This window comes from Brassica oleracea, chromosome C3 (genome assembly GCF_000695525.1).
Source record: "Brassica oleracea var. oleracea cultivar TO1000 chromosome C3, BOL, whole genome shotgun sequence".
In the NCBI taxonomy this organism is placed as follows: domain Eukaryota; kingdom Viridiplantae; phylum Streptophyta; class Magnoliopsida; order Brassicales; family Brassicaceae; genus Brassica; species Brassica oleracea.
This window is the reverse complement of record NC_027750.1, coordinates 17,874,213-17,890,766: the sequence shown is the minus strand read 5'-3', so window position 1 is coordinate 17,890,766 and position 16,554 is coordinate 17,874,213. Positions and strand designations below refer to the sequence as shown.

The 16,554-nt window shown below is 37.8% G+C and overlaps 1 protein-coding gene across 2 annotated transcripts; it reads right to left on the bottom strand.

The window, feature by feature from the left end:
* Positions 1–14,127: 14,127 nt before the first annotated feature.
* LOC106332455 (probable UDP-arabinopyranose mutase 4) lies at positions 14,128–15,734 on the bottom strand. 2 transcript variants are annotated; one of them, XM_013770912.1, is made up of 3 exons: positions 15,322–15,734; positions 14,987–15,237; positions 14,128–14,852 (listed from the first exon to the last, which is right to left on the bottom strand). In XM_013770912.1, the coding sequence occupies exons 1-3, from the start codon at positions 15,649–15,651 to the stop codon at positions 14,345–14,347; spliced, it is 1,089 nt and encodes a 362-aa protein (XP_013626366.1). In that variant the 5' UTR covers positions 15,652–15,734; the 3' UTR covers positions 14,128–14,344. The 2 variants fall into 2 exon arrangements, with proteins under 2 accessions (XP_013626366.1, XP_013626367.1); XM_013770913.1 differs by having other exon boundaries at positions 14,128–14,843; positions 15,322–15,729.
* Between the last annotated feature and the right edge of the window lie 820 nt (positions 15,735–16,554).

The window sequence follows — 16,554 nt, the reverse complement described above, 5'->3', positions numbered from 1 at the left end:
AAAAAAAGAGCGTAAAATCTTATTGGTTGAACAATTTTCAATAAAGTTAAAATTAACCTCAACATCTCAAAACATCATATATTTTGAAACAACATAAACCTTCTAAAACATCATATAATTTGAAACAACATAAACCATTACATTTATTTAACTTCCTATTAGTTCTCCTACAACTAATTTAGTTATTATTAAATATATACCATATTTATCCAAATATTTTAATATTTACAAAGTAAGATATCTAAAAATATATTCTTAAATATCTTCTCTAAGATTTCGTTTTAATAATATCTTTTAATACATTTTTATTTAAGGAAAATTTGCCAAATATGACTCAAAACTTGATTTTGACCCCAAAAGTATCTCAAACTTGAATCAAATGCAAAAGTAACCCAAAAGACTAGTGAAATTACAACCAGCCCCTTATGACCAAACAAAAAACCATAATTCATTTTTACGAATATAATCCCGTAAAGTCTTCTGAGATTTTGTAAGTCCTCTGAGGTTATGAAGGTCTTCTGGAAGACTACCAGGAAGTCTTCTCATATAGTAGATCTTAGAAAATAATTTATAAATTTTGTAAAAAATATTTTGATAGGAAAAAAATTGAAATCATGTAATTATAAAGAGTTGTAAGTGATATAAATTAAAATATAATAAAATTGAATTGTTTTCAACAAATATGAATGAAAGTAGTGAGTCATGATATTCTTTGGTTTAGGGTTTGACAACATATGTTGTAGTATTGTATATATTCTTAGGGTTAGATTTTGGAAGCTTAACATTTTTTTTGAAAAATTAAATTTTGACATATATATGTTTAGTTTTGTGTATATTAAACACTTTTAAAGTTTAATGAAGTGTTTGTTTCTATTTAATTAGTTATTTGAGTTTAGGATTTATATTTAGGGTCTAAACAACTTCCAAGAGCTCTTCTGGTGATTAGTATTTTATCAATTATAGGACTTTCAAGTCTTCTAACTCCCGCTAGAAATATTTTAGTTTTCCGCTAAAAATATTTTAGTTTTTATAAGACTTTCAAGTAAGTCTTCTACGAAGTCTTCTATTTGAAGACTTATTTGAAAGTCTTTTGAATCGAAAAAATTTAACCTTACTAAAATTTTTGTCTCCTTTTATAAATAAAATTTACACATTCTCTCTCATTCTCTCAAATGGATGCAAAAAAATGTAATTTTTCTCATTCTAAAACTCTCAAACCTCTCTCTAATCTCTTGTAATTTAAAAACACCAAATTTTATATCAATTTATAGTTATTTCATGTCTTCTCACTGATTTATTTTGTTTTTGCAGGTTTTTCATTTCATGGTTTTCATCTTGCACTCCTTTAACGGTAGATCTATAAATCATAATTTCTTATTTGGTAACCTATTATTGTTGCTTAAAACTTTTACCTTTTGAAAACTATCTTGGTTGTTTTAAACTCGTACCTTATTTTTGAAGTTTTTCTATGTTTTGAAGCCATTTGAATGCTTTTGGATATGCAGGTTTTCAGATCTGAGACAGACGTGGAAGACTTCCCTGACTTCCAGGGAAGTCTTCTAACATTTAATGCACTAGATCTGGAAGACTTCTAGTGGAGTCTTCTCCCATGTCTCCTCTTTCATTTCAGATCTGATCTGAGTGTTTTGGTTAAGTTCATATGTCTGATTTTTCTTCATTTGGTAACCTCTGGTTGCTTAAAGCTCTTATCTTTTTCGTAATTTATCATTTTTTTGTAAACACCAAACTTTATATATCAATTTATCATTTTTTGTCTCATGTTATTCTCTATAATTCATCTTATTTTGTAGGTTTTTCATTACATGGTTCTCATCTTCCACTCCTTTAAAGGTAGATCTATAAATCATATTTTCTGATTTGGTAACCTCTTGTTGCTTAAAACTCTTAATTTTTGAAAATTATTTTAATTGTTTTAAGCTCTTACCTTATTTTGAAGTTTTTCTATGTTTTGAAGCCATTTGAATGCTTTTTGATATGCATGTTTTTCAGATCTGAGACAGACAGGGAAGTCTTCTAACATTTAATGCACTAGATGACTTCCTGGAAGTGTTTTGGAAGTCTTTTGACTTTCTCTTCTCCCATGTCAAGTGGATTCTAAGCTTGTCTTTGTGGAAGAATGAACTATAATAGTTTTGTTTATGATATGTTTTGTAATTTGTATGTGTATTCTTTTAGTTGTGAATTTTTTGTAAATTTGAAAAGATATTAATAAATAAAATGGGTAAATATGTTCATGTCTACAATATTCTCTTGCCAAAAGTACTTGACATTATTGAAGTTATTGATACAACTTCAATAACAAAACACATTAATACAAAAAGTTAGTCAAATTTACTACAACTAATGGAGAAAACTTCTCAAGAAAACATAATCAAATTTACAAAAGATCAAACATTACATTAGTTCAAACCTATAACAGTTTCACTAGAAGTCTTTTGAGAAGTCTTCCGGAAGACTTCTTCTCAGAAGACTTAAATTTCAAGCGAGAAATTTAAATATAAGGGAGAAATTTAGCGGGAAATTAAAATTTAAGAGGAAAATACAAATTTTAAATAAAAATAAAAATTTCAAAATTCATGAAAGTTAAAAAGTTTATTTTATGATCTAAGAAGACACATTAAACATTATGACTTGATATTCTTGAAGTTACTTAACACTTTTGAAAGTTAAAAAATATATATCTTAAAGTTGAACATACAAGTTTTACAAAAAGTAACGTAGAAGACTTATCGGGAAGTCTTCTCTCATTAGCTAGAAACATTAATAAGCATGAATGTTGTTACCCTCATAATCATCACCAATTAAGTTATGAATTTCATCCAAGAGCTCCAATATTGACTAATTTACATGAATTAACAAGAAAATAGTAATAAAGTCTTTATAGTTTTAGAGAAAATGAAATTTTATTAAACGTTGACGTAGATGACGTTCGGAAGACTTACACGGAAGTCTTCTGGTCAATGCATATGTTAGTTTTGCAATTCACTTATGTGTCAGAAATTTGATTTTTCCTAGACGACTTAAATATTATTTTTTTCTAGACGACTTCCTTGTAAGTCTTCTGGCAGGCGACTTACACAAAAGTCTTATGTAATAACCAAGGTTTGACCAGAATCTCAGAATAAAATCCTAGAAGACTTCCCTGTAAGTCGTCTACCGGAAGACTTATATGGAAATCGTCCAGATAAAATTAAATATTTAAGTTTTATTTTTTCAATTGCAAAAGTAACCTGAAACGACTTACTTGGAAGCCATCTAATAAAAATTAAAAATTAATTTTTATTTTTCTGTTGGACGACTTCCGTGTAAGTCGTCTAGGAAAAATAAAATTTCTGATATAATCCGGTCAAATACAAAACTAAAACTAACATGTTTATCCTAGACGACTTACCGGGAAGTCTTCTAGGTACAAATCGGATTTTTGTGTTTGGATTTGATTCAGACTTCGGGTTACAGGTCTTATGAAAATATTCTATTATATAAAATTTTCACCAAATTATTATTCCGCGTTTTGAAAGCGCGGATCAAAATCTAGTATATATTATTACAACACAAATATATATGTATTGTATAGCTTATGTACAACATACAATTATTTAAAACAAAGATCCAAAACAATCTATCACTGATCTTACAAACGCAGACCAAGAGAATGAGTGAGAATGGTGAATTCCTTATCATTCTTTCAATTTACACCATTTATAAAGAATATTTGTTCCTTATGATTCGTTAACATTCCTTAAAATTTAAGGAATAATAGACTACAATTATTTCTTATCAAATTAGGAGAGTAATAATTTTTTCTCTTGTTTTATTCTTCTTTGTTCATTTCTTTCATATTCCTTATATTCATTTATGGTCACCAGTTAGAGCCGTAAAGTACATGGATGTTATATCTAACGCTGGTAATATCAGATGTTTTGCAGTACTTATATATACATAAATGAGTATAAGCTTTCCCATATTTAACTAATTATTTTTCCTGAAATTAAAAATAAAATAAAGTAAGATGACTTATATAGATTGTTGTAGATCTCTGCTTTAGACAATTTATGTTGGTTTCGCAAAAAAAAAGAAGAAGAAAAGAAAGATTTACGCCCACAGACACAATTCATCTTATGAATTACACTTTAAGACACTTTAGTCATAGTGGACACTTTCTCTTAGTGAAATGTCTAGCTTAACCCTCAATTCTTAGTGAAAATGGGTTTCATGAATTCTCTAACCAGAATAACTGGTTCTTGGTTTTCCTAACTAGTAACAATAAAACAAATAATAGATTTTTCACTCTCATTTTGTAGATTCCAAGAGACAAAGTTTATCTTTCCCTCGACTTCTTGTAGATCTAGAAACTCAAACTTCAGAAACCCTAATAAACTTTCTAAAAAATCAGATCCTCTCCGGCGATAGTCGATTTCGTCATCAACCAAGGCCAACCACCGTCGATTGAGAAAAACCCGCCATGGAAGGTGATTTACGTTTCGTACTATGTCTCCGCCGCCGTTGTTTCTTCATGGAAGGTGATTTACGTTTCTTCATGGAAGGTGATTTACGTTTCGTACTATGTCTCCACCTCTAGCTTTCACTCGATCTGAGACTGCTCCGCCGGATTAGCCTCTCCAGCTCTTCATCCTCGACCATTGGTGAGTCACACCATGAATCCATAAACTCCAATCCATTCTCAATCGTGTTTCTCTGTTCCTAATTTCATAGATATATCTAACAGATTCATATATGAAAAGTTAGTTTCTTGTCTGATTGTGGTGGTGGACGCCGCGATGGTAGATGCCGTGGTGGCGGATGTAGATACGGAGGTAGAAGACGTGAAGAGGAGGAGGTGGTTGTGGATGCTGTGATGGTGGATGCTATGGTGGTGGATATGGATACAGAGGTGGAGGACATGAGGAGGAGGAAGTGGTGGTTTAGTTTTGTCTGAGTTCTCGATATAAACCTCAACTCTATGTTCTTCTGTTTAAATCTGTAGAAAAGTTTTATCTTTTATTCTTCAACTCCGACATTCACTTGCCACCTATCCTTGATTCCTCACCACTTCACAACTTGTCTGACCACTGCTCGTCGCACAACCACACAATCTCCGTCCACACATCGCCCGAACACACACTTCGCAACCACTCCACTCCTGACCACACATCGCCCGTCCACATAACCTCTGACCATAAAGCTGCCGAACAGTTGACGCCTAACCATGACTTACCCGACCACAACTCACCCAAACCACAACAACCTTAGCAACCCGCCTCATGTCGCCACACATGATACACCTAATGGACACCTTTTCTTTTGCTCTTAATGTGCCGTTAGGCTTATGTCTATTCATGTACTTTAATTCCACGAACTGAGTATGTGTGGCTCTTTTGGTATTTAACTAACATATTACATATTCATGCCTACCTTCATCTCATGTCCACAGCTGCGTGTCCACTACAAACCTAACCACTGATTCAATACGCACACAACGGCTTCACATGCATCCACGCCAATCCCATCCAAGTCAAAGTAATAGCCTTGCCCACCAAATTGTGTACCCAGAATTTGCCCACATAAAATTTTGTAACATTTTCGTGTCCATATAAATTGTATCCACAGAAAGTTGTATAAAGGAATACGAAGTTTGTAACGTTATAGAGTTATAGCGAAATCTGCTTACCTTCTCTCGCACCATCTACCAAACACCCTCGTAGCACTGACATATTCGCTGCCGTTAGATCTTTTAGCTTTTAAACAGATCCAACGACTAAAAACAATTAACTTTATCCCATACACCTACTTTTTGACTTAACCCCTTTGTCATTTATTGCAACTGAAGGGAAACTTTAGAATTTTAAGTTTGACTCTTTAAAAGCAACACACTTCTCTTTAGACAAAATGAGGGTTATTTTTGTCCGAAAAATTACAGTTGGCCAAAGAATGTGTGCCAACTAGAGAATGTGTCTATTAAAGAAAACAAAAGTCACAATATGTCTCTCAACGTAACTCTCTCAGAAGAAAATCTATGTTGTGCATTAGCAATATATAATATCTATATATACTTGTCTTATAATAATTTATACATCCTCACAAAACCCTGTATATATCTCTAATTGGTTTCATTTTAACTTAATAAATTTTATTAACTTGAATTTTAAGAAATTAATTGATATTTTGACTTACTTTTACAGATCATAATAAAAATGTGTCCAACTGTTTCAATTGGTACATTAACATCCAAGTATTACTTGCGCAAAATTATTTCTGAACTAATCATTGTCTACACAAAATTGAAAAATAGTCAAACGTTAATAAATGGATGAAAATCATTAGTTTTCTGTTTATATGTTAATGGTTGACTTTCAAATCTAAATTTACGTAGACAATTAGTTCGGGAATAAGTTTGCGCAAACAACACTTGGGTATTAAATGTTCTTATTACAAATAGTGGGGAATAAATAGTCATTTTCCCGTTGGCTGAATGGTCTATCTACACATCAGCATTTCTTCCCAGTTCATTAGTCGATCATGTAGCTCCGTGTATGAGATCGCTTGATCTCTGCCATGTATTGCATCAATCTCTGGTTTGTAGTCCTCACTCAGTCCGGAAAGTATGTATTCCATCAGATCTTGTTTCCAAGAAGTTCTAAGTCATCAGCCTTACCTTTGATTTTGTGCAAGTACTCTGAGATGGTTTTGGTCCCTTTGAACTGCTTTGGATTTGGAGTTTAAGTTATCGTATGTGTCCTCTTGTTGGGCTTCCAAAGACCATAACTAGGAGACTCCATATTTTGGCTGAAGTTTTCGCCAACACAGAAAAGCTCGGATCAAACAAGACCATATGATCTGCCCACACATTGATAATCCAACCACATTCGAAAGTGTAGGGTAAAGGGCGTGAGCTTACTCGGTACATGAGAGCAAGTACAAAGACTGTTACATACTGGGAAGAAAAAATATTTATCTGAGGCTGATCCACCATATGAAATCATCAAACATATCTTCGGATCTTAGAACATATGGGGAAAGCTAACGGTGGACCAGAGATCGTACACCTGAAGGAAACCCGTGAAGGATAGAGTATCAGGCAGAGAGTCAGGAAGAATCAGAGGATCTGGAGGATTTGATGGGAGAGCAACCTTAAAACTCGTATCTGGCGGATCTGAGGGAGGGTGTGGAAGGGAAGCTAGACCTGTTAAGAGTGACGCCATAGAAGGAGATGAGGGCGTTGAATGGAAGCTAGAACTTAAATGGTTTCTGTTAGTTCCTAGTTGTGAATCTTAATTGTGATGTTTCTCAATTTCTTCAGATTCTGGACATTGTTGGAAACTAGAGTATATATGGAAGAAGACAAGCGGCATGGTCTAAAAAAATTCATTGATACTGGCAATGAAATTCATTACATTTCACCACACATACATCTCAGAGATACTATTAGCACACCTACAATCAACGCTTCTAAGAGATATACATTACAGCATGTTAAAGCATTCAACTGCATTAAGCACACCAACAATCAATGCAGGTTTGGTCAAATTCAGGTCTGGTCACGTTTAGGTCTGATCGAGTTTCTTCGTCCTGCATGCCACCTGTTAAGAATGTATCTTGCTATATCATAATGAGAATACAAGAGAGTATATATACAGACTCTAGACTTGGAGGTTAAGTTACTTATTAACAGAATGTTCCTAAAACGTAGGACTCGATATATATAACAATAAATGTAAAGTATCATCGCATATCTTCTGATACGGCCCCTCAAGATGGAGCCAGGGATCTGACGCCAATCTTGCTTCTTAGTTCCATGAACCTAGCGCGAGTTAGAGGCTTCGTAAGCGCGTCTGCGAGTTGATCTCGAGCATTGACATGAGCAACTCGTAGGGCTCCTTTCTGAACTTGGTTGCGAACAAAGTGATTGTCTATGGCAATGTGCTTCATGCGAGAGTGAAACACTGGATTTGCACAGAGGAAAGTGGCTCCAACGTTGTCACAATAAACCACAGGTGGTGCCAATAGGGAGATACCAAGTTCAGTGAGAACATTGCAAATCCAGTTGAGTTCAGATGCAGTATTAGCTACGGACCGGTACTCAGCTTCAGTAGAAGAACGAGCAACTCCATTTTACTTCTTGGATGTCCAAGAGATGGGGTGTTTGCCGAGATAAACAATATAGGATTTGGTGGAGATATAATCATCTGAATCCCCAGCCCAGTCCACGTCTGAGTAAGCGTGGAGAGTAAGCTTGTTGGTGGCAGAGTAGACGATGCCGTGCGTCGGTGTTCCAACGAGATACCGAAGGATCCTCTTGGCTGCCTGCCAATGATCTTCAGTTGGCATGTGCATGAACTGTGATAATTTGTTGACAGCATATGCGATATCTAGCCGAGTAAACTGTAGGTACTGAAGGCTACCTATTAGATGTCTGTATTTGGTTGGATCCGAGAGTCTAACACCATCGTGCAGATGTAGTTTAGGTGAGCACGCCGTTGGAGTGGTTACTGGCTTTGCATTAGTCATGTCGTACTTGTGAAGGAGATCCAAACTATATTTTCTTTGAGACAGGTGGAGTCCTTGTTACGTACGGTGTGCTTCAATACCCAAAAAATAATTTAGATCTTCAGCATTTTTAACAGAGAACCGTTGGGCAAGGAGGGTAAGTACTTGAGTAATGCCAGACTTTGTGTTACCAGTGATCAAAATATCATCTACATAGATAAGAAGATAGATGACCTGACTTCCTTGTCGATGAATGAATAACGAAGTATCCGCAAGAGAGTTCACAAACCCAAGGCTGAGAAGAAAACTTCTTAGTTCCTTGTACCAGGCTCTGGGTGCTTGTTTGAGACCATAGATAGCCTTGTTTAGTTTGCAGACGTAGTCCGGTCTGTCTGCATCAACGAAGCCAGGTGGTTGATCCATATATACTTCGTCTGTGAGAGTCCCTTGGAGGAAAGCATTGTTGACATCAAGCTGTTGTATCGGCCAGGAGTTGCTGACTGCGATGTCGAGGACAAGACGAAGTGTTGTGGCTTTAATAACCGGACTGAATGTCTCTGTGTAGTCACGGCCATATTCTTGCTTATACCCTTTCGCCACCAAGCGTGACTTGCAGCATTTGTGAGAACCATCAGAGTTGAATTTGTTTTTGTAGAGCCATCTGTTCCCTACAACGTTGTAATGCGGTTGTCGAGGCACAAGATCATAGGTTCCATTACGTGCAAACGCATCAATCTCTGTAGACATAGAGCCTCGCCAACGTCTATCTTTAAGCGCCTGATTTAGTGTAGTTGGTTCAGTATGAATAACCGAAGGCAGAGCAGCTGAGTAGTTGTACTTCGAGTTTGGCTTGCTGATTTGATTTTTGCGTCTTGTGAGCATAGGGTGCGTGTTCTCCGGCTGAGCAGGCTCTGGAGATGGTGAGCTTTGCGCCGATGGTGATGGTGAGGGTTGTTGTTGCTCAGACGGTAACTGAGACACAACTGGAGAGGTTTGAGGCGCAGGAGCAGAGTGATGTGATCCTGCTGACAACTCGGCACTCATGTTATCATCATTAGTATTACTAAACAAAGGAGTGGAAGAATTAACCTGACCCGGCAGAGAAGGACCTGAGCTCGAGCTTCCCGTTTGCTGTATGAGTGGAGAGGATGGGTTTGATACAGAGGTTGTGGGAGCAGGCGGTTGTGATGGTACGATGGTTACTGGTGGAGAGAAGGGTGTGGGTTCAGGGTTTGGAACTGGGCTGTTCAAAGCAGGTAGAGAGGAGGTCTTGAACGGGAAGACAAGCTCATCAAACCGTACGTATATGCGTCCAGTGTGTGGTTGAAGGCACATATAGCCACTTTGTGTTGGAGAGTATCCGAGAAAGACGCAAGAAGTAGACCGGTCTTCAAGTTTGTGAGCTGTGTACGGCCTCAACCAAGGAAAACAGAGAGAGCCAAAGACTCTTAACTTGTGATAATTAGGTTGAGTACCAAAGAGCTTGTGAAATGGAGAATCCATGTTGAGGACCGCAGTTGGTTGGCGATTGATCAGATATGCGGCTGTGGAGAATGCGTAAGTCCAGTATTTCTTCGGCATCGAGGCATGTGTGAGCATAGCGAGACCTGTCTCAACGAAATGTCTATGCTTTCTTTCCGATATACCGTTGTGCTCTGGTGTATGTGGTGGAGAGGTGAGATGGGAGATGCCAGCTTCTGCCAGGAGATGTCGGAGAGCTATAAACTCGCCACCATTATCTGAGAACAAGGTACCGATCTTGGTGGAGAAGAAGTTCTCGACGAGCACTTTGAACACTTTGAATGTTTCTTTTACTTGGGATTTAAGTTTCAGAGGATATAGCCAAGTGTAGTGGCTGTAGTGGTCAACTAGCACTAGGTAGTATTTGTAATTATCAATGGAAACAACTGGAGAACTCCATAAATCGGTGAAAATGTATTGAAGAGGGTTAGAAGAGGTAATGGTTGTTTGGTGAAAGGGTAGTTTGTGAGTTTTATTGATGGCACAATCTGAGCACAAAGTGTTTTGAGTTACAGATTGAGAAAAAGGTAAATAAAAATTTGAAATAACAGTCTTGAGAACGGAGGCAGAGGGGTGGCCAAGACGATAGTGCCAAACCGGGAGAGTTGTTTTTGGTGGTGAAGAGGCGAAAAAGGATTGAAGGGTGGAGGGTTTGGCTGGCCACTCATACAGTTCATCCTTGGTCTTGCCTTGGATTAACGGGATTCCCGAGCAGAGATCCTTCACCTGAAAGGAAGCAGGGAAAAATTCAACCGACACCTTGTTAGTATTACATAGACGATAAACAGAGATAAGATTTTTCTGAATGTTTGGAACACATAAAACATCATTTAATCTTAAAGTGCGAGCAGGAGATGGAAGGGAGATGGAACCAGTGTGAGTTATAGGGAGACCAGTGCCATCACCTATCATGACCGAGTCATCTCCTAGATATGGTTGATGGAGAGACAAGTTGTGAAGATCACTGGTGAGGTGATGTGTTGCTCCTGATTCCATGAGCCCCGCATTGGTGGGGTTTTGCGCTGCTACGGCCATGTTTGCTCGGGGTTGCCAGGGGCGGAATGGAGAGCTGCCTGTGTTGACATATTGTTGAGCCATCTGTGTGCATCGACGTGCACTGTGACCGAAGACGCCACAGAGTTGACAACGACCTTGATATCCTTTGGTTGACCGGTTCTCTTGTTTCTGCATGGATGAGTTGTTGGATTTGTAGCTTGTGTTCCAGTTTGAGCCGTTGTTGCTTCTGTTGTATTGCGACTGATGCTGTTTGGGGCGAGCCGAAGCAACGTTAGCAGTCACTGGGATTGAGCTTGACACCGGAGCAGAGACAGCAATGAGTTTAGCTTCTTTGTTGATAAGCTTTTCATGAATCTCAATGATGGACGGAGTCATGTCTCGTCCCTCGATTTGTTCAGCTACAGATTTGTACTCCTCGGGTAGTCCATCAATGATGTACTCAATCTTGTCTTCATGGTCCAACGGCTTGCCTAGAAGACCAAGTTGATCAAAGCGGCTAGTCAAGCCCCTCATGTACTCATCAATACTCTTGCCTCCTTTGGTATAGTGCTTTAGTTGCAAGCGGAGTTGTTGTATGTGTCCATGACTTGGCGTTGCATAGGTGGCACTGAGCGACTTCCAGACATCGCGTGCGGTCTTGGTATTGGTGACCAGTGCCTGAATAGACGGGGAGAGGGTGCCAATGAGACCGCTGTATACTAGGAGATCTTGACGGTGCCATTTGTTGAACTCGGGATTGGCAGTTACTTCGTCATTGACTGTGGTCGTTGGAGCCGGTGCTGGTTTGGTGTCATCAATGTATCCAGCCAAGTCATATCCATCGAGAAGAGCGTGAACTTGAAGACTCCATGTCATGTAGTTCGTGGAGGTGAGTTTGGTGATGTTGACCATATTAACCTTCAATAAGTTGAGCGTTGCATCGACCTGATCAAAGGGGGCATTCATGGGGTGTTGAGATCAAGATTAAAGAAGAAGAGTATTAAGAAGAAGAAGACGAGATAAGGTGGCGGCTGAAAAAAAAAAATTTAGGGTTATCGGTTTGCTCTTGATACCATGTTAAGAATGTATCTTGATATATCATAATGAGAATACAAGAGAGTATATATACAGACTCTAGACTTGGAGGTTAAGTTACATATTAACAGAATGTTCCTTAAACGTAGGACTCGATATATATAACAATAAATGTAAAGTATCATCGCATATCTTCTGATACCACCCACTGTACCACATAAATAATTTGGGGTAGGATTAGACATGGAATTCTCGGCCGCGGGATGCGGCGTTATAGAAACGCCAACTGCCGCAAGATAGACCATTCTAGCACGGGCAATTCAAATTGAGAATTTTACATTTCGGTCGATAAATTGTTTAAGAGAGCAATTTTTAGAACATGGGTTATTCCAAAAGATGATGGTGTCGGCGGGTTGCCATTTAAACTATTCATTCCGTCACTACTTAAGGTTGACTTGTTTAAATGCATTGAAGTGCGTAATGTCAAAATTTTGTAAAAGCAGTTATCAAGTTCACTGGTACTTCTCCTTTAAAACTTTCACCGAGCAGAAGCTATAGAAACATGTACTTTCAGCCGTGTAAAAACTATATATATTTTCGGCCATTTTTATCAAAATTGCAATAGCTCAAATGGTTATAACTCTTGTTGGTATAAAAGGGTATAAGTTCGAATCCATTTAATATTATATTTAACTTTTCAGTGTTATTATTATTTAAATAATAGATGTGGTTCCAACCCAAAATTATTTTTGGCTTTTTCAGTGCCTGGTCTGTTGTTACATTCCACTACACCGGCATGGTCGCCATAAAAAGGTAGCCACCATTTTATGGTGTGTCATTGTTGCCTCAAAGTCTTTTCGCGCTGGTGGTGACGCAACCAAGCCACTGTAGATCCACAACGATATGTCTCATTCTCTAGATCTTATCTTGTCTTCTTTTTAGATCTGGTCACGAGTGAAGGTACAAAACCCTAGTTCTTGTTTTTACTTATTTCTTTTTTTGTTCTTTCTCTTAGATTTTTGATCCCGAGTCTTTGGAAAACCGTAAATTGCTGATTTACTTCTTCTCTCTTTTCTTTTCGCAGATCTAATGAAAAGATGACGATTGATATGAACTCTTCTTACTTTTTTCATTATCGCTTGATTGTAAAAGTTTATATTTAAACCATTCATACCTACATGTTATCTGTAATTATACGTGTAGTTGTTTGATAAGTAAACTATCATATATACATACACATATATATTGTATTGTAATGTGTGGACACCTACACCTACTGATCATAGGTTGCTAAAACGAATTTGGTTGTAAGATGATTGAGACTTGTATGCAGGTGATTGCATTGAGTGGGGAATAAACATGTGTATATGATATAGGAAAGGGATTTAAGCCTATTTTTGTGCGTGCAACATGATGGAGTACATCTCGGGTGTTTCATCGTTTTTTGTTGGATCATGTGGAGACCACTTGAGGTGATATGATTTATCGCCAGACCAGGCATGCGACGTCCATTCCTGTGTGTGAAGTAAAGAATGTGGAGCACATATTACGTGGAAACGGGGTGAGGTGGCATTATCGTGTGAAAGTGGTGGTATGGATCACGCGGGACCAAGTGAAGTTGCGTGTCGCGTGAAGGCGTGGAATTCACGGAGACCACGTGAAGTGGTGATTTCTCACGCGAGAGCATGAGAGACGTGGGGGGCATGATCTCATGTTGACACCGTCGAAATTTATTCTTATTTCGTGTTGAATATTTTTGCTTTACTAGATGTTTTAGGTAAAAAAATTGTTATGTTGTGTGGTGAATGTTGGGTAAAGATTTCGGAGCTCTTAAAACTTTCTTCATTGAGGTTTTATGGAAATGCTCAACCCTCATTCTTCCCTTCCCTCTTGTAGGTTTGCTTTATATTGGTGGATTTTTGTGAAATAGGTCATGGAATCCAACTTCATTGAAATACATTTTGTTTAGGCCCTTTCAGCTATGTTGGGTCCGGTTTTCACAAAAACAATCTTCCGTTTGATAGAATAAATGTTTGTGGGAGTACGACTAAACTAACGAATTCGTCCATGTAATTTAAAGTAGCACGCAGTATGTCGAGCAAAGTAAACACAACAATCACACAGAGTATTCTTTGACAAATCACAAAAAGAACAATTACACAACTTATTGTACGAAGCACACTTCCAAAACGAAAATAAATAAATAAAAGACCATACAGTAACAAACTTAAACGTACTTATTCATGCAGTAACACAGCAGGCATCACTCATCATCTTCAATTCTTTATCACCTGGCCTTGACATCTTTTCCATCAACTGGCGGGTTAAGCTCCTCCCACGCCTCAATCCAAGCGACCATTGCATCAGCCAACTTCTCAAAGTAAGGATCAACTTCAGTAAGCTTCTCCTTTGTCATGTTGGACAACTCCATATAGCATTTAGCGGCAGTGTCAGATTCTTTGGAGAGACGAAGATTTTGGAAGAAAGGAACCATATCTTCTTGCCAATGAAGTCCCTTGTGCTCTTTCTTTAGGTTCACGAACGGGTTACTCGCTTTGCTATGCCACACATACGGCAGACCGGTTTTGACCCCAAAGCCCAAGTGGTCACACACCACTTTAGCTGCCCAACCAGCCCACATGTCATCGTACCGGGAAATGGGCTGGCCTTCACCCATAAGGCCGAAGTACATAGCAGGTCCAATAAGCTCTCTATTGAAAGCAAGATTCATGCCACACATTGGGTACAATACACCTTTTGGGATTGTCATCACTGCATCAACATACCTGCAAGGACTATTGTAGAGTTTATATCCAGGTTATAAATACGTCATAGACTCATATACCAAAATAATCAAACTGAATGGAAATATTTTTGGACATTAACCAAAACTACAAAAAATCAAGGATCTTGATTTGTATATTATGACCTGATGTTTCGTTCACGAGGCTTCACGAGCTGGGTCGGGGCATCGTAATCAGGGATGTTGAGCCAAAGGCCATGAGAGATGGCGGTTGTGACACCTTCCCTCAAACTGAAAGGGTATCCTCTCACAAAGTCAGTTCCATCTCTAAAAGGGTCATAGAGAGTGTTGAAGTAGTGTGGTGTTGAAGGTGTCTCAAGGTTCTTTATGTGTTGAGCTATCACATTGATTTCTTTCCCACTTGGATCATTTGCCACCTTTTTTGTTTCAATGATTTCATTGAGTTGAGAAATGTGAATATAAACTTTATGCATAACGAGCGGATAGCAAAAGAGACTTACAAAGCAATCATCATCAATGGTGTAGATATACTTCTTCTTGGAAACCATGAAGCCGAAGCAACGACATCCACCATCCTTGTAGGAAATACAATTAGCTCTAGGACCAAGGATCCTGTTAATATCGTTACGGTTGTACAGCTCATAGTCATAACCCTCTGGAACTCGGATATTGATCGAAGGGTCTCCATCCTGGACAATGATTAAATGGTAATGCTTGAGAAATGGCCTCCATTGTTCAAGAAAGTCAAGGCTCCTGATCGTTGGGATCACAATATCGACATCTTCCTTTAACGGTGCGGCTTCGATAGCTTCGAGGTTGTAGCCCGCCATGTTTGGTACTTTGATAGCTAGACGACTGTTTATGAGATGATTGTTTTTGAGTGGAATGGGAGATGGTTTATATAACGGTTTTAGAAACTAAAATTACATTTATTTCCCAAACTTTTTGACATATAGGAAAACCGACAGTCAAAGGATTGGCACAAGTTAAACAGTGTCTACCAAATGTTCTACATGTTTTATAAATTTGTAGTCGTTTGAATATTGCGATCACTAGAAATCATATAGGTTAAATCTCGTTATCGAGAAAATTTAGTTGATCGAAGTTATGGTCTATTTCAATATTTTTTTGTCCTGTTTCTTAAAAAGCATAGTTGTTTCTATACAGAACATGTAACATTTTGGGTACATAAATTAACCATTAACCAAATGGAATAAATTACAGTCATGAACCTACGTTTTTTTTTTGCTAAATGATCATTAAAGTTGCACAAACACAAAGATTATAAGAACTTCTCTTCTTATTAGATTTAGAAACTCTCTCAAAACTAAACATTTCAATGTGTTTCTTTTGATGGAACATCTCTCCATGAGAACTATTTATATAGGAAGAAGCTACATTTTTTCCTAATAATAATATGGAAACATTCCTAAGCTCGATATGTTTTCCTTTTTCCTTAACCTATCAAACTTCACTTTAATGAGTTAACTTGCTCCTTAAGTTAATTGGAATTATCCAACATTCTCCCCCTTAATTCCAACTCGAATCTCGGGTATGTTGATCTTTTGAACTCCGATGAACTTCCATAGACCGTTAATAGGTGCATCGCATTTCTTCGATACGATGTTGCATCAGAACGTGAGTATAGATGCTTCACTGCTTCTCTATGACTCTCTCTTAAGCATCCTATGGTGCTTCGATACGATGTTGCATCAATCTCAGGCTCCTCCTCT